This window comes from Phyllopteryx taeniolatus, chromosome 10 (genome assembly GCF_024500385.1).
Source record: "Phyllopteryx taeniolatus isolate TA_2022b chromosome 10, UOR_Ptae_1.2, whole genome shotgun sequence".
In the NCBI taxonomy this organism is placed as follows: Eukaryota; Metazoa; Chordata; class Actinopteri; order Syngnathiformes; family Syngnathidae; genus Phyllopteryx; species Phyllopteryx taeniolatus.
Window position 1 is genome coordinate 12,829,704 of NC_084511.1, and position 19,488 is coordinate 12,849,191.

General features: G+C 39.6%; 1 protein-coding gene across 1 annotated transcript; it reads left to right on the top strand.

Annotated features, from left to right (window-relative positions):
* The first annotated feature begins 92 nt into the window (after nucleotides 1-92).
* mapk9 (mitogen-activated protein kinase 9) lies at nucleotides 93-19,477 on the top strand. The gene is made up of 12 exons (XM_061786792.1): nucleotides 93-411; nucleotides 7,865-8,011; nucleotides 9,387-9,516; nucleotides 9,838-9,896; nucleotides 10,463-10,601; nucleotides 10,936-11,101; nucleotides 12,499-12,570; nucleotides 13,952-14,134; nucleotides 14,429-14,553; nucleotides 14,653-14,716; nucleotides 17,317-17,388; nucleotides 17,457-19,477. Exons 2-12 carry the CDS (start codon nucleotides 7,896-7,898, stop codon nucleotides 17,591-17,593), a joined length of 1,263 nt encoding a protein of 420 aa, XP_061642776.1. The 5' UTR covers nucleotides 93-411; nucleotides 7,865-7,895; the 3' UTR covers nucleotides 17,594-19,477.
* The last annotated feature ends 11 nt before the right edge of the window (nucleotides 19,478-19,488 follow it).

Here is a 19,488-nt window from a genome sequence, read left to right on the forward strand (position 1 = left end):
TTGCTCAGTTTTGATAGATAGTACAGTACTGTACTTGGAGGCAGCATTTTTTTTCCGATTTCAATATTTTAGTTCAATCAATATACTGTCGCCGGTGAGATTTATATGCTACATTACGAAGCACATTGACAATTAGGATGGAAACATTTTTAGCCAGTAAAAGTCATTCCACCAATCACGTTCCTTGGAGTTGACGTCACCGTGCGTGGTGACGACATGCGCACCGCTCGGCCGCCTGCTGTGACGTCGCCTTCCTCCGCACTCGGCGCAGCCACTGGGAGTTCGGCTAGGAGCCGCTGGAAGAACCGCGTCGTGACAGTCCGACCGGCCTATCGCTTAACTTTTTTTCTCCGACTCGAGGGCGCCTTTTCCCGCTTTGTCCATGCCCGGGAGTTTCCTGGAAGCGAGAAGGTAAATGTTCGCCGGCGCTACAGACCCCTCGCCGGTGAGGCTCTCTCAACCCGCCGGCTTTCACTTCAGCTCCCCGGCCCGCGACTACCGCATCGAATTGCCCTCAAAACACTGACGGAACAGCTCAGGCCACACCAATTTACTGACCCCGATAAAACTTCGATAAAGGCAGTGCTTATTACACCGACGCTGCCGGCGCCTTTTGTTTGTTTTTTTGGGGCGATTTACAGTCGAGCTAAACCACGCTTAAGGCCAGCTGTGCTGCGCTGCGGTTGCGATGTGTCATCCACGCGTGACTTCACACTCGGTCTATGCTTGCTTGCGTGTGTGTGTGTGTGTGTGTGTGTGTGTGTGTGTATTTTAGAGTATGTATGCGGCGTTCGGGGATTAAAATCGGACAGGTATACACCCCGTTATGTCACATGATATGTGGTCAGGACAACTGGTGCTGTGGATCATCTCCACATGATTCATTCGCAGCCAAGTTTGAACCTCTCAACGCATGTGAGTGTTGTGTGGATTGACGCACACACACACACTATATATATATATATATATATATATATATATATATATATATATAAAACACACACACAAGTCATCTTCCCCAACCATCATTTTAGAAAGCAGTCCTCCCGGTGCGGCATCATCATAAATCGTCTATTCCCCCCCAGCTCACTGACCCCCAAACAGCTCCCAAATTTGAGCTGTGGTCATGTTACACCCCAAGGCCTGGACTCTGAGTGGACAGTAGTCGTGAGAAACGGAGGCTGGCACTGTGAAGGTCACTCAGCATCATATCATTGGCCTCATAACCAAATCATATGCTTATGTAACCGAATGTGCAATAGAGTGTATTTCAGATGTTGTTTTCCATATTGAAGTAACAGATTATGTTGCCAATAAAAAAAAAAATTAAATTCTATGTATTGTTAAAAGCCAGTCACATTGTGTGTTATCTTAATATCGATGGTCCTCATTCAAGCCCAAATTCCTACTTGTTTTTGAATGTACAAAGAAAATATTCCGAAACATTTGTGGGTTATTTATTGAGGCACAAACTCAAGGGGTTCAAGCTCAAATGAACGCAATTATGTGACAGCTGATGAGGGCATGATCAGGGAAACATTGTTCAATTAAAGTTGCAGTATTTGTAAAGGCACAACCTCTGATTGTAGTATTCTGCAAGTTTACCTAATAAATTTGTCAGTGAGTTTATATCAGACATAACATAATTTATTTCCCTCTTTCTTTATTGATATTAGGGCTGCACGATATTGGGGGGGAAAAATAAAGCTGCGATATATACTTCAATGTGAAATAATACCTTTCAAATAAACTGATTAATAATAATAATACAGGATAATTGTTTGGAAAGTTCATTTTCTACGCAAACTAGTTCAGAGTTCAGTTAACCATTCCAAAAATGAAGTAGTTCATTAGAAATCCATTTTTACAGTTACGTGTTGTATTACAAAAGAGTCAAGGAACATCATCCCTCCCGTTTACGCAGTGTCCCTGAACGCACCTCGTGCACTCACACAGCTGCTACATGCCTGCCTACAGTAGTTTCATTCTATAGTGCAAAATGGGAAATGCAGCAGGTGTACATTTACCATGTCCACTTTCATAGTTATCATACAAGGAGATAAGCATACAATACTCTGGGCTTCTCTGTGTGTTGTTTGAATCGTTATAATTTACTGTAACATGGGTGCTAATCTTATTTGCATGTCCAAACTGGTGCCTCTGCTGGTCACTTTTAATATTACACTTTATTCACTGTCTATTGCAGTACACCAATATTGCAGCTGACCCTGCGATGTGAGTATTGCGCAGACGTGCATGGTGATGACGATGCTTAAACAATATATCGTGCACCCCTAATTGATATTGAGCTGTTGTACTTGGACAGCATTGTCAATGTTACTATTTGGTTGATTGTGCGCTGTCCATATGGACATGTGGGCAGTTTCTTTATGATATACAGTAAATCCTGTCTGGTACTGCCAGTTATTTAGATCATTATATTGCTGTTATTAGGTAAATTATTATTACTGACATTTTTATTAGAATTTTAATCCTCAATTGTTTTGTTTTTTTCACCCCCACCCATTATTGTTGAACAGAGTCCACATACATACAGTATGAAAGACTTATCCATCCATCCATCCATTCTCCGTACCGCTTTTCCTCACAAGGGTCGCGGGTGTGCTGGCGCCAATCTCAGCTGACTCTAGACGACTCTAGAAATCCAACTATTTGGATGCAACAATGTTGTCTTGATACAGAATTTATGACTTTGATACTAGGGCTGGCCATTGTTAGGAATCTCGTGATTTGACTTCAATTCTTCAGGTTGCAATTCAATTTGATATCGGTTCTGTAGGTTGCAATTCAATTCAATATTGATTTTAAATGCGCCGATATCGATGAAGAAGTAGAAATGCACAAATAATTCAGAGAACATTTGACAGTTTTGAAATCTTTATTTTTTATGGCATGTAAACACACGTCACCTTTTTTTTTTAAGCCAAAAAAAATGCACATAACTTAGTTGTGCACATGGACTACAAGAGTAAAAAAAAAAAAAAAAAAAAACTGAGTTGTGTATAAACACTGTAAAGGTGAACTGCATTTAAACCTAATGTTTATTACCTCTTGGAAATTGAAGTAAGAATTTTAAATATCCACAATAATATCTTATTTGTGCATATCCCGCGACCCTTGTGAGGATAAAACGGTACAGAAAACAGATGGATGGAAGTACAAACGTAAACACATGACAGCTCTGTATTGAAAAAGAGAAGTTGTAAATTGATGAATCGATATTTTTACCCACACATATTCGATACTATATGTGTATAAAGTACTTCAATACTCAAACCTTACAGCCATCACCACAAGCAGTGGAGATGGCAAAACGGTGAATTTCAAATTCTTTGTATTTTTATAAGTAAAAAATATTAGGCCATGGAGGATGAAATAAAAAAATAGAAACAGCTGTTCAGCTATTTAACAAAATAAAATGATTCTCAAAGCTGCCGAGATTTGTAGTCTTGTTTAAAATACAAAAATTGTTACACAGAAGATTTTTAATGACAAAACGTAGATGTTTGAAAACCAGCACAGTTTATTTGTTTTAGTTGTCTGTTTTACAGTAAACGTCAACTGAGAGTGACAAATAAACAGCTTGAAGCAAGCACATTTTAGCTCTTATTTGGAGAATTGTTCACTATCTGTCAAACTGCATACAGCACATTCAGGGAGATCAGTCTTAAAAATACTAGTACTGAAAAGACGTGTTATCGTATCGTTTTTTACTTTTTTAGTACTGGTAAACCGTGCAACCCTAGTATACAAGCAATCAAAAAGTAAATTTTCCATAACGTGTCCCCTTTAAAAAAAGAGGCCTCACCTCAAATGCTTCATTTTTTTCCCCCTTCAGGGACAAAATAACAGATGGTGCCACTCAGTAGCAACTTTGTTTTCAAGAAAAACAAGTAACACGGTACAGAGCAATATGTGGACCTTATCGGTAAACAAGAAAAACAAACGTATTCAAATACTCTCCCATCATAACCCACTGCATTTTTTTAAACAGACTCCCATTCTGTGCCATCCCAAGGTAGTACACAAAGCCGGAGGTCTTGGTTAAAGAAACAACTGTACTTATTAGCCGCAAGTGTGAAAGATTGGACAGATTTATCACAGTAGACTTACCTCAGCAAAGTGTCTCAAACAAGGTGCATATTGATGATTTGTCACTGCTTTGGATGAATTTTGCTTGCTTCCTTCTCATTTTACTATCACAACTTTGCCAGAACAATTACACTTATCTGCTTTGACTCTTTACACAGGTGTATTTATTACGTGACAGTGTGTAAACTCAAAAATCATCATCATCATGTGACGAAGTTATACTTTACAGTCCTGTTGTAACAGCAGAAGTGAGCAGGGAGTGGAGATGAAACAAAATATAAAATAATAATACAAAATAACAACAACTTGATATTCTTTAGTCCACTATACGGTATATTCCCAGCATGTCCCAGCAGTTCTTTGTATGTGTCAAGGAGTATGATATGTTGTTGTGGAATGCATTAGGATAATCTGAGCATCTCTAATGGAAAATGGCATTTCATTGTGGGACTGCTTTTTTATGTTAATGAGGAAAAGCCTTTGTCTGCAAAAGTGTGTGTTTTTTTTTTTTTTTTCAATTTAAGTGAAGATATTTTTTAGTGAGAGACAAATTCAGGAACTGATGAGGAATGATGAACGTTAGGACGCTCAAATCTTGGAAAAAGCCCAATAGCAGCTCTTGTCTCATATTAAGTCAGAGAGCCAGCTGGATGAGGAAAAATCCACAGAGACAGGGGAGGGAGTAAAGAGATGAGGATATTTTTCTCCCCTTTTCCTGAGTAATGGTGTGGAAGCAGAGCAGCACTAAACCAGCCTTTTTGTTTTGCATGCAGCATTTTGAAAGCAGCAATGAAAGGAGAAAACAATGCATAGAGAGGATGAGAAGTAGAAAACCAACCATGCTATGAAACACTGCAATAAGAGGAAATGTTTTAGGTATTAGATAATAAAAAAGTGTAAGCGAATATTGGTTACACAACTATGCATCCTGCTTGCCCACACACATACATACACCGTCTCCATGTGTTTTGTTAAAATAGCAAGAATGTGTTAGTTTAGGGTGTAGAAGTGCCCGTCCAGGATTTTGGAACTCCCAAGCTGTCAGCTGCCTCTGTTCTCCACGGCAAACATGTCAGTACTTCTCCCTACATCTACAGCAGACTAGTGTCACCTTCGCAAGTTTTACATGGAAGCCACTGTAGATTGTTTGGTTTCAGCAGGAAAATGGAAAGATGAATGCTAGTGTGACAGCTGGAACTACAGTATGTTAATCCTCCACCAAGCCATTGAAAATAGTGGTCATTTTTGTTCAGTGTCTCAAACTCTTCTGGGAAACATTTTAACAAGATTTTAGTGCATCTGTAGGAGTTATTATCCATTACTCCATTTTTTAAGTAAAGGGGTCACTCATTCTGGAGCTGAGAAAAGGCCTGGCTTACAATCTCTCTTATAGTCCATGCCATACGTGTTTGCAGTTGGCATCAAATTTATCGAAGGGGGCACAGTCATGCTGGACTTGAAAGGGGCCTTCTCCAAACTGTTCTCATAAAGTTTGTGGCCTGGAATGGTCAAAAATGCATTTGTATGCTAAAGAATTAAGATTTACAGGCAACTAAATCAAAACTGATTGATCCAACATCCATCCATTCAACTATTTTCTCTACCGCTTATCCCCATTAGGAACAGGGTCGCAGGTGAGCGGAGGTGTATCACAGCTGACTTTGGGCCAAAGGCAGGGTACACCCTGGACTGGTTGCCAGCCAATTGCAGAGACTGTTTAATTAATTACTGTGAAAATAATCCTGAACTTATTATTTGTTTTTATACATTGAATGTCATTTAATGTTACGCTTTTATTTGTTTTCTGATCGTTTTGTTGATCAGCTTTTAGGGTACACATAGTACAAGTGGGGGCAATTCATTTTCCCAATGTGAAAAACTGGAATGATTGTCTAGGGCAGGGGTGTCAAACTCACTTTAGTTTTCGGGCCACATTCCCCCCAATTTGGCCCTAAGTGGGCCAGACCAGTATATCCGCCTTATACCCTATCAATAACAACAATTCATTTATTTCCCCATTTTTGGGGTGCACATAGTTACAACTACATTTTGGAAAATATGCACATTTATTGATTTTTATCTTGTTGCAAATCATGTAAGAAATCTCAAATGTTAGCAAATATTAGTACAATTTCAACAATATGAATCAGTGTTTTCATTTACACATGCAGCTTACAGATCACAGTAGATCTCTAAACAGTACATTTTATAAAGCAACTTATTTAGAAATCTTTTTAAAAGTTACATACATTTTCATATCCATCTGGAAGTCTTGAAAAGCTCAATTGACTCATCACACCTTACAAACTAAACTGGGAACTTTTCAGAATGAAAGTGCTTTTATCCCCTGCCTTGTAAATGTATACAGGCAGATTGACAGAGTGGAAAAAAAATAAAGACAAAGTTAATGTATTAGCTATGTCTATTAAAGACATCCATGTCCACAGTAAGTGCAATATAGAAACTTTATCTGCTTATTTAATAGGCACCCAGTAGCTTGCCACAAAAAGCTGAAAACACAATGAATCTACATGAAGAGAGCATTTGTCAGCACAAACAATAGGCAAACCCCTCTCCAACTGTTAGCATGAATCAAATTAGCTTGTATACTTCGTCTCACTAAAGAAGTGACTTTCAGTTTTTTCCTGTCAGGGGGTTGTCGCAACAGCGAGTCAGTCGCATGATTTCGTTTGTCTGACGTAACCCAACCATTTTTATCCGGGCTTTAATAAACCCATGTCCCAATTAACTTCACTGTCTCGTCAAGGGGTCCACTCTGGCCCCCTGGCCGTACGTTTGACACCCCTGGTCTAGGACCACACTAACACGCTAACCTATATTGTGTTCATTAATTTAAGATATTTATATGAAGAAATAAATTGTATTGTTTTGATAAGCTGCTACTTGTGTAAATATTCTGTTGTTACAGTTTGGGAATAAAACGATTAAATGCAGTCATTAAAATGACCTACACATACTGTATTAACTATTCATCATCATTCAGCAAAAACGTGAATGTGCCTACATTTTTACAGTGTGGTGCCATCTTGAGCACTCGAAAGGCCTTTTCACACTGCATTTGGCAAAGCGTCTGACACCCTCAACTTTCCCCATTCATTGTGTGTGTGTGTGTGTGCCAATAGAAGAAATTATATTCTGAGAAATCTCTGCATGATGCTTTCAAACTCCCTTTCAAAGCTCCCTGCTCAGCCTGAAATACACCTCGAAGCGCTCTTCCTGGAACAAGAAAGCTCACGAACGACTGACTTCCAAGTTGCTGCTGTGAAATTAGTATGGGATATTCCCATTCCCTTTTTTTCCTGCTGCGTCACTTCCTCCTCCTTTATAATAAGCAAAGTTAGCGTTTTCTTTTCCAACAATGACAAACATATTACCGAGTTGCGGTCCACTCGGCGGGGAAAGCCTCCCGACATATACAACCCCAATTCCAATGAAGTTGGGACGTTGTGTTAAACATAAAAACTGATAAACTTTATTGTTTTTAGCAAAAAATCATTAACTTGGAATTGGCTGCAACACGTTCTAAAAAAGCTGGGACAGGGTCATATTTACAACTGTGTTACATCACCTTTTTTTTAACAACATTCAATAAACGTTTGGGAACTGAGGACACTAATTGTTGAAGCTTTGTAGGTGGCCTTACCTTTCTCGTTGATGCAGTGGTGTGTCCTAAGACTGTTGAGACAAGTGATGCAGTTAGTGTGTGTGTCTGTGTCTCGTTGCTTCACAGACAGCGCTGGTGCCCCTGACTGTCCCTCAGGATGAGTGAGGCCGAAAGTCAGTTCTCTAGTGTTCAGGTGGGGGACTCTACCTTCACCGTGCTCAATCGCTACGAGCAGCTCCGTGCCATCGGCTCGGGCGCCCAGGGCATCGTTTGGTGAGTAGCTTTGCCTTACTAGGAAAGCCTTTGCAAAAGGATGCTGTGCATCAAAAACAAGAAATTTGATGAGTTGATCCGCTATATGTGGAACGCCAGGTGACCAACCCGGAACACGGGATAGCTGACTTTCTGTGTATGTTATGATAACAACCATAACTTGATGAGATGATTGTTTGAAGCCGAACTTACTCAAGTTTTGTTTTCTTTATGGCTGGTGTCTTCAAATAAGCATTAAACACGTGTATCATTTAATTATGCAAATACGATATGATACATGTAAACATGAACGAAGCCATCTTTAAAATACAAAAATTCTCAAGTCTGTCGTCATCTTTGGTGGCTGTGTGGTGACATCTTGTGTTTAAAAAAGACATTGTAGAGGTTTGTTTCTACGGGTGGTTTGAAACGGTCCCCTTCCCCATTCACCCAAGCGAGGAGGAAGTGCTTTTACCCGTGTTGCCGACTGCAGAAGTATGTTGCGCATATACTGGATTAATTCTTCTAACAGTGCTTGGCTGATTGTGACTTAGTTCTTTTTTTTATTATTGCTTCATTTTCACCGCTTATTGAACACATTGCGTGAGTTTCTTTAGGCACGGCTGTAATTTTAAAGCTAATAATAAATAATTATTAGTGATGCACTGAAATGAAAATTCTTTACCAAAACCGAAATTGTGGAGCCAGGGCCGAAAGCCAAAACACCGGAAGGAATTATCAAACTGAATTTGTAAACGATTTTCTGTGAACTGTGAGGCAGATGTGCTAACCAGTCATACACCGTGCCGGGAAGGCACGGTGGATGGCAATAAAATTATTCTTTAGTAGATGCATGTAAACAGCAGCTGATGAAGAAGATACAGTATGTGCATTTAAATTGAGTTTTGACATCTTGGGTTTAGTTCCATTTTAATTTGCAAAATAAAGACCATCCTCTGTCGAATTCTAAACTGCATCTGTCAGAGTTTGCATACAGTAGCTTTCTTGAAAAATGGTCTGTGACTAATGACCAGGAATGGTAATGATCAAATTAGGATGCTCCTTTAAAGTGTATGTGCCTGCCGACCTGTGGCAGCATCATGAAAGTGAATCATTATCATTGTGTAATGAAGTGTGCACATTAACGTGTTCATTTGGCCGTTACCATGTTGTGCTCTCACCCGTTTAGCATTCTTCTTTCTTCGTTTGCACATACAGTAATGTGACTGTCTTGTGCTTTGCAAAACAGTCACCTACTTCAACATTTCATTTTTGTAGTTGCACATGTTACTCATTTTAAAAGCTTAATGACAAAAAAGTGTTGCAGACTTTGTTTGACTACAAGTCAAACAGCAACTTTGTTGGGTCTGACACGTTCTGTCTTCTTTATGACCAGCTCTGCCGTAGATACAGTTCTCGGCATCTCTGTGGCGGTGAAAAAGCTGTGTCGGCCCTTCCAGAACCAGACGCATGCTAAACGTGCATATAGGGAGCTGGTGCTGCTAAAATGTGTCAACCACAAAAATGTAAGATTTACTCACAGCATCCCATTTTTACCCCTTTTGAATATAATAGTGATTATAGATTTGTAACAGTAGAATAATTGCAAAAGCCTTGAGTCCTATTGTTTTTCCTCCCCTTACCATTTTGAAGTGGAATTGACTTTGTCACAGTGGTGATTAAAATTAAATGGAAGCGTTGTATTTTGTTTTAAAAATAAACATTGTGTGATTATGTTAAAATTTTTACATACTCAATTACCAATATTTTAGACCTCGATCTGGGGTTTCCATGGCAATGACAAAACATCCAAAATGATTTTGAACCAGCTGTGTCTCTTCTTGCAGATTATCCGTTTGATCAATGTGTTCACGCCTCAGAAGTCCCTAGAGGAATTCCAAGATCTGTGAGTTGTTGTCTAAACCAGTGTTTCCCAACTTTTATTGACCAAGACACCCAGTTTATATTAGAATAATCTCATAGGACACCACCAAAGAAAAATGTTGCAAAAAGAATAAATACTGAAATAATGATGATGATCTCGTCTCAGTTTGCTCACAAATTGACCTAGTTTGAGATATGAGCCTCTTTAGTTGAACACAAAGCTGATATACAGGCAGGAAGCCATGACTTATTGTGTTGTATGAATGGCTACTGGCGGAAACATAGGTTTATTGTACAGTATGTACCTTCTTCCATTTAATGCAAGTGCCTTTAATTGTTCTGCCTGTCCCTATACATCGCTGGCATAGATAAATGAACAAAGATATATTTGTAATTAATAAATAATTTTTAGAGAAATTTAGCAAACTTGCATAATTTCTGGTGGCACCCATGGCGATCTCTCATGGCACTCTTGTGGTTGGGAATCATTGGTCTTAAGTTTACTGTTTAGTTGAAGCTAACCCAACTCCCAAATCTTACATTTGTGTTGAACCTTGGCCAGCTTATATCAATTACTTGTTCTTCCAGATATTTGGTGATGGAGCTGATGGATGCTAGCCTGTGCCAGGTGATCCACATGGATCTGGACCATGAGAGAATGTCTTATCTGCTTTACCAGATCCTTTGTGGCATCAGACACCTGCACTCTGCTGGTATCATTCACAGGGTGAGGACGGTGGATTGCCCTTCCGGATATTTTATACACTATGACAATTTCCAATATAACCCATTCAATTAAATATTAAGAATGAATCTTATATTCTAAATCACATTTCAAAATAAGTTTCAATGGCATAATCATGTAACGTAACCATTTATTTTAACATATTTGATTCCATTGTGTTGATAAGATTAGGTGTCATTTTTTATAAATCAGTGTGACCATGACACATACTGTATAGATTATTGCCCATCCGTGGATGCCTGCACAGAAATAATAGTCACGAGTTACTCTGTTTTGTAGAAATAAGATGTGAGCTTTACATTTTGTGTGCTGTCAGGACTTGAAGCCTAGTAACATTGTGGTGAAGTCAGATTGCACCCTGAAGATCTTGGACTTTGGCCTGGCTAGGACGGCGTGCACCAACTTCATGATGACCCCGTATGTGGTGACCAGATACTACCGGGCACCAGAGGTCATTCTGGGGATGAAGTATAAGGAGAATGGTAAGAAGGACATCAGGTTGTAGAGAAATGCTCCACCTCAAAACATTGGATCCTTGAAAGATAAAATTAGGATGAATGCGCACTGCTTAAAACCAAGAAGTCATCTAATCCTGTTTGCTTCAACACAATGTACAGTACTTCTCAATTTAATTTTTTTTTTTTTTTTAACAAAAGGTGTTATGTAATGCTTTGTTTTATTTACTCCTTAAGGGTCTCTTGAGGCATGAAACCGTGGCAAATTTGTTCACCCATGTTATTAATTGGAATGCATCTTTCCTATGGAATATTCAAGGATGGTGGTTTATGTAGTATTCTAGCACTCCAGAGAGCTATGCAAGTAATTTGAACCACTAGAACCAAAAGTGCTGTGAAAAAGTATTTGACCCCTTCTCAAATTCTTATTTTTTGCATAGTCTTCCCACTGTAATGTTCAAGATCAGGCAAATATAACCCAAGTAAACGTAAAATAGTTTTTAAAAGCTGATTTTATTGATTAAAGCTGTAAGTTGACCCCGAGGCTGATGGGTCCTCGATCGATTTATTTATTTTTTAAACAAGCCTATTAAAGTCTTTCACTATCACTAATTTCACTCGTTATTGTCTTAAAAAAAACAAAAAACATCTAGACTTTCAATATAGGCAAAAATTACAGTGCAGAATATGAAATAGTTCAATGAGGAAATGGCCTCACCTTCTTCACCTCACTTGACGTGTCCAAAATATGGCCAGGCCAAAATATGGATGAAAATCAAATTTAATCAGAAAACAAGCCTAAAATTACTAAAGAGTCTATTTTGGGGGGAGTTATTTCTGCAGACATCATTTGTTAGTGTTCACAGTGTTAGGTCTTCTAATAAATAAAAGTCCCATTTAAATTTTGCATTTTATGTTTACTGGGGTTATCTTTATCTGATCTACAGCAAAAAAATAATTTCAGAAGGGGGCAAATATTTTTCACGGCACTGTAGCAGTATACCATTGTTGTGCAGCCAACATGAAACCCAACTTGAAGGTATAGTTCATATGTGTTGTAACTTTCAGCTTGAGCTTGACTGACTGAAAAAGCAAAAAGTCATCACAGGCAGTAATTGGGAGGGTCCGCATCCCTCGCTGCGAGGCAGACACTGGTAGCAGCTGTGGGAAGTGATAAGCAGAGCCTGTGTGTGGTTGCCTAGGCCAGAAAGGCGAAACCAATCCCGCCTGAGCATGAGCATAATGATGAATGCAACAGACCACAACATAGTTCATATCACAGAATAAAACATGCAACACTTCACTGTCAGTGTTAACTTTAAAGCTTGAACCAGTTCTCCCTCTATCTGCATGTTAAATGTGGAAAAAAATGTATGTGCTTGATGTTAAATGTAAATAGTTATTAATATCAGCTATGTTTACAGTTGACATCTGGTCTGTGGGGTGCATCATGGGAGAGATGGTAAAAGGTAGCGTCATCTTCCAAGGCACTGACCGTATCCTGCACCCGTCGCAACCATTCCATGATAACTTTGTCCCAGCACAAAATTCTTGTACTTTCATTTCGTTGTCTGAAAAATGTCAAAGGTGTCTGTAAATAATCTTTACATTTAAAAAAAAAAAAAAAATAAATACAAAAGCAAATTAACAAATATGTGCAAATCTTTACAAAATAAGCTGTACATATGTTTTTTGATCTAATTTAATACATGTTTATGAAGGCACCATTAGTTGCATGAAGCACATCAAGACGGTACTCAATTTCTTGTGCGCCGAAGCATCGCCTCATCAGTGGTCGGTGGTCGCAATGGCATTTGTGATCTTTAGCTTAGTGATGTCCAGTATCTTTGTTCTATACATGATAGCTTTAATATAACTCTATAAAAAGAAGTCCAGAGGAATGATACCTGGTGAACGAGGTTGCCAGGGAATTGGGCCATCCCTTCCAGTCTACTTTGATAAAGAAACCCACCAACAACCATGTAGTCTCCAGTATGGATGTGCACCGTCTTGCTGGAAAATGATGAATGCTTGTAGGTCCTCTCGGTGTAGTGCCACATATTTTAGTAAAAAGGTTAAGATAAAAGTAATTGATGTCTCGAAGAAAAATTAACCAGTGATTCAATTTCACATGATCCCACACCGCACCTTCACATTTTGAATATCTCGCCCAATCACTTGGGGCTGTTCTAACGCTCCGATTGGCACAGTGTGTGTTCAGTTCACCTAAAACATGAAAGGTTGCCTCATCACTTGGGCGATGAACCTTTCATTCTCAGAAATTTGTTCCAGCAGGATGCCTGTACACAAATGCAATATGATTAAATGCTTTAATAACTAGTACATAGAACAAATCTGAGTAAGATATTTTATCAATTTTCCTTGTCATATGTTTTTTAAATTGTGACAAGACTTTAAGGACACCTTATGTAGTATTTATACAGTATATAGTTTGTTTGATCAAGACTATATATTTTCCTTGTTCCTTCATTTGTATAATGTTTATACCAACAAGAAACAGCGTTTTGACCACATGCACAATATACAGTGGGAGGAAAAAGTATGTGAACCCTTTGGAATTTCTTCTAAATCACAAGAATAAACAGTCTGCTTGAACTAGTACTGTTTGACCCTAATTGAGGTAACCAAAATATTAGGCCAACATCTCATTACATTGCTGTACAGTAAACTCCAACCGCAATAATAAGCATTTTTTTAATTGTAGCTCTCTGATAATGTCAACGTTATTTTCTTTGAAAGAGAAGCTACTTATTTCACACAACTCTTGTATTGGCTATCATATTGTGCAAGTGATCATCTTGTTGTTGTTTGTAAGTACTGTACTTACCCATTTTCCCTAACGAGCATTTTGGCCAGACATCGACCAGTGGAACAAAGTCATTGAGGTTCTGGGCACGCCCACCCTGGAGTTTATGAACCGTCTAATGGAGACTGTGAGAAACTATGTGATGAACAAGCCACAGTATCCAGGTGTCAGCTTTGCAGACCTTTTCCCTGACTGGGCCTTTCCCTCGGACTCGGAACACGACAAGCTCAAGAGTAAGGCGCACTCTCAATAGAGAAAATGTTTTGTCCATTGGGTTAGTTTGACTGTACATTTTAGGAGGTTGCTGCCTTCATCTATGGTGAAGCTTCAGTTTTGCCTGTCTTTACTTTATTGATGCAATGTAATGTTCGCGAACAAAATAACGGGCCTCAAAAGGATAAAGCAGGACATGCTTGCTTGACATCACCAGGGATGACAACACCTTTAGGGGGAACTCCTCAGCTCACATGAAAACAAGTAATGTCATAGTTTCCATAGTAACTATTCTTTGTCTGTCGCCGTGACAGCGAGTCAAGCTCGAGACTTGCTGTCCAAAATGCTGGTCATCGACCCCGAGTGCCGCATCTCAGTGGAGGAAGCTCTCAATCACCCCTACATACACATGTGGTATGACCCTGCTGAGGCAGACGCGGTGAGGCCCGCACTCCTCCCGCCCTCAATTCTGGGCTCGGCATCAGTACAATGATCACGTGACCGCTCTGTGTTTTGTGCCTGCCTCCTTGTCTCTCAGCCTCCTCCCCAGATTTCCGACAAGCAGCTAGAAGAGCGAGAGCATAGCATCGAGCAGTGGAAAGGTAGGATGCACGACCTTCTCATGGACCAGTTTGAAATTGGGTACAAACACAGGCGGCAAGGTGGACAACTGGTTAGCACATCTGCCTCACAGTTCTAAGGAGCAAGGCTAAAATCCGGCCTCGCCTGTGTGGAGTTTTCATGTTCTCCCTGTGGCTGTGTGGGTTTTCTCCGTTTTCCTCCCACGTTCCAAAAACATGCATGGTAGGTTAATTGAAGACTCTAAATTGCTCGTAGGTGTGAATGTGAGTGTGAATGGTTGTTTGTTTATGTGCCCTGCAAGTGGCTGGCGAACAGTTCGGGGTGTACCCCGTCTCCCGTCCGGAGTCCACTGGGATGGGCTCCAGCACGCCTGCGACCTCAGTGAGGATAAGCGGTATGGAAGATGATGAATGAATGAATCTGAAGAAGACTAAATCAGAAGTTACTCACGAGCAGGGATGTACTGGGTCCAAAATTCAGCCTGGGAATTTAGATGGAGATCCCCCCCTGTGCACACAACCAAAGACTGAATTTGTTTTTGTTCTTCCTCCCTTGCCACAAAGCCCCGAATACTAACCAATGAGCGCTGACCATGATTTTAGGTCTCATAAGTTTTGCTGTATACACTGTATGCATAATACAATTGCCTACCGAGTATGGCAGCCTTACACACGGCATCTCTACCGGTCTGGTTATTACTGCTTCCTGTTCCATTCTCTTCCTTCTCCCCCAATAAGACCACCAGATCTTCCTGTTCTCCAAGACCAGCACCACCTCCTCACTGCCACCATGGGGTCACCCAGTCCCTCAATAACCCCTCTAATAGTGACCTTCACCCCTGATGCTACTGCTTCTGCTTATAATAATAATTATCATCATAACAAGAGTTATGTTCTTAATGCACAAAGGCAATCAATGTAAGAAGATGCCATAAATCACGCACACATGCACACCCTGTTGGAGGGTTTACGCTTTCTTGTATCAGAGTAGAGCATGACTGGGCATCAGTGCACAAATCAAGGTACATAAAGACACAGATGAGAGAGTTTGATGTGGATGAACTTGACTGGTCTGCACAATGCTGACCTAAACCCTATGGAACAGTTTTGGATGAATTAGAGCGGCGACTGAGAGCCAGGAATTCTTGTCCAATATCAGTGTGTAACCTCACAAATGTACTTCTGGAAAAATTGTCATAAATTACCATAAACACACTCCTATACCTTGTGGAAAACCTTCCCAGAAGAGTTTAAGCTGTTATAACTGGAGAGGGTGAGCCAATGTCATATTAAACCCTATGGATTAAGAATAAGATGTCACTTAAATTCATATCTCAGTCAAGGCAGGTGAGCGAATACTTTTTGGCAATATAGTGTATATATACGATACGATACGATACTATACTATATATATATATATATATATATATATATATATATATATCCATTTTGAGCCGCTTCTCCTCACTAGGGTCGCGGGTGTGCTGGAGCCTATCCCAGCTGTCATCGGGCAAGAGGCGGGGTACACCCTGAACTGTTTGCCAGCCAATCGCAGGGCACATACAAACAAACAACCATTCACACTCACACCTACAGGCAATTTAGAGTCTCCAATTAATGCATGTTTTTGGGATGTGGGAGGAAACCGGAGTGCCCGGAGAAAACCCACGCAGGCACGGGGAGAACATGCAAACTCCACACAGGCGGGACCGGGGATTGAACCCGGGTCCTCAGAACTATATATATATATATATATATATATGTATATATATATATGTATATATATATATATGTATATATATATATATATATATATATATGTATATATATATATATATATATGTATATATATATGTATATATATATGTATATGTGTATATATATATATATGTATATGTGTATATATATATGTATATGTATATATATATATATATGTATATGTATATATATGTGTATATATGTATATGTATATATATGTGTATATATATATATATATATATATATGTATATATATATATATATGTATATGTATATATATGTATATGTATATATATATATATATATATATATATATATATACACACACAGGCGGCACAGTGGCCGACAGGTTAGAGCGTCAGCCTCACAGTTCTGAGGACCCGGGTTCAATCCCCGGCCCCGCCTGTGTGGAGTTTGCATGTTCTCCCCGTGCCTGTGTGGGTTTTCTCCGGGTACTCCGGTTTCCTCCCACATCCCAAAAACATGCATGAATTGGAGACTCTAAATTACCCGTAGGCATGACTGTGAGTGTGAATGGTTGTTTGTTCCTAGGTGCCCTGCGATTGGCTGGCAACCAGTTCAGGGTGTACCCCGCCTCCTGCCTGATGACAGCTGGGATAGGCTCCAGCATGCCCGCGACCCTAGTGAGGAGAAGCGGCTCAGAAAATGGATGGATGGATATACACACACACATATATAAACTACTACAGTATTTATAGTATATTCCTGTGTACTATAGAACATACAGTATTTTCTTCTGAAGCCATTCCTTTATTGGTTTGGTTCTGTGTTTTGAATCATTGTCCTGTTGCAGGGGCTCCAGTTTTGAATTGTGCAGACAAACATTTTCTCTTCGTCCTCAGAGCTAATTTATGAAGAGGTGATCGACTGGGAGGAAAGGAACAAGAACGGTGTGATGAAAGAGGATTGCTCAGGTATGTTCATGTGTATACTGTTCATTTCAAGGTGTGTATACTCATTCCATCAATGTGTCACATCTCAGATGTGGTATCCAGTTCAGCATCGCAGTCGTCCTCGGCCAATGACATCTCATCTATGTCTACGGAGCACACAGTGGCCTCGGACACAGACAGCAGCAGCATCGACACACTGACGGGGCCACTGGACGAGAGTCAGTGAACGCAATGTGTCTTTCTCTGTTTACCGCCCCTCATCTTCACAATCTTAAGATCTTTTCTCATTCAAATCGAATCTGCCCCCCCCCCCCCCCCCCCATTTCTTTTAAATTGTGGATCTTCTTTATCATCTTCACTTCCAAACCATTTTTGGAGCGCTGCTTAGAGGTCAAAGTTTGTGCTATGCGACTCGTTACCTTTCTAACTTGGTGGATGATGCATGCATTAATTTACCAGGAGCACGTCATGTCGGGCTGTTGTGGTTTGTTCGATATTGTTGTATTTTAATAGTTTTATTTTTGTAGCAGATATTATGTTGAAACAAGAAATTTTCTGTCATCAACTTAATGCAGAAGTGAAGCAAATGTAGACCACAGGTACTCTCGTGCATGTTTCAGCAAAACGGGGGGGGGGGGAGAAAAAAAAAAGCTTAAACTCAATATTTATACAGTGATCAACTCAGCCAAAGATTGATCCCTCGATTCTTAGCTGGCTTGTAATCTCCTCCTGGTGCACTCTGCAAAGTGCATTCATTCATTTGAACTGAGTTGTCGAGAGAATTTACTCCTGACAGCATGGCAAAGCTGTGGTTGCATTGTTTTATTCCGCCTTGTAATATACTGTATGTAAAGATGCGCACACGTGGTTGTAGAGCCATTCATTGCAAATAGTGTTTTTGAAGACTTTTTGTGCCTGTGGATATGTATATTATTGTAATCACCCAACATTTTACATACGATACTCTTCTAGACAATATCATTGTGGACATCAAACAGAAACATTATCTCGTGAACTTGGAGGGGATGTAAAGAGCGTTTGTTTTTTGTTTTTCCCTTTCTTCCAAAATGTTGCACTTTATGGGCCATCCGATCACCTATTCACAAATATATGAATCATCCAGCGCACATTCGACGCCATTACAAAACCATTCCAGGACAACATCACCCATGAACAGAACCAACAAAACAAAGTAATGTTGCATGAAGATGCAGTTAAGCTATTACATTTTGTTCAGAAGACAAATCCTGTAAATTTCTTGCCTAATGATTTGGGTTCTGAAAGATGCACAGAAAGATGTTTTTTTTTTTTGGGCATTTCATTGGCATGCTATTAAAATGTTACTCTGTAGCACCCTCTAACATCATCACTGTAAAGTTCACAGTTGGCTTCTCATGTGGGAAGTGATTGGAAGATGTAGTTTAACAACAAAAGTACATGGTGATGAATGAAGATGTAAATGTGGAGTAAATCCTGAAGCCTGGCACAAGACAAGGAGGCAAACCTTTGATATGGACTTTGAAGCATTACACACAACTGGACTCAGCGATGCTGCACTACATTATTCTTTTTCAAAGTCCAACCTTTCTTTCACTCATCCATGCCTTGATTGACTTTTTCCACATTTTTTGTATTTATCATGTGTTCTTCGATTCTGAACACCTGTGCACATTATTTTACTTGTCCTGTTTAATCGCATTGATTGCAGTATCATTCAGGAACATGTTCTCAGGAGAATTTAGAAGGATTTCACACAAGCTGTAAATACCAGGAGGGAAAAAAATAATTTTGTGAATGAATGTTATGAAATTTATATTCCCTAACCCTAATTACCACTGAAAATGTCCATGCAGGTGGAGTGTGAAATCCCTTTTGATTTTCAACTATATTCTCATGATAACGTGTTCAGCTAGCGCAGCTCATACAATTGTGGATCATGATTAGGTTTCATTTCTGTATATTTTAGATTATTCATGAAGAACTAACTGTACATCATGGAAACCCTTCCCAAAAGAGGAAAGGGAGCATTCTGTCTAGAGACAGATAAACTACTGTATGTGCTATACAACATCTTATTGTGTTCTTATTCTTCATAAACAGTTACACAGTGCTGTATACTGT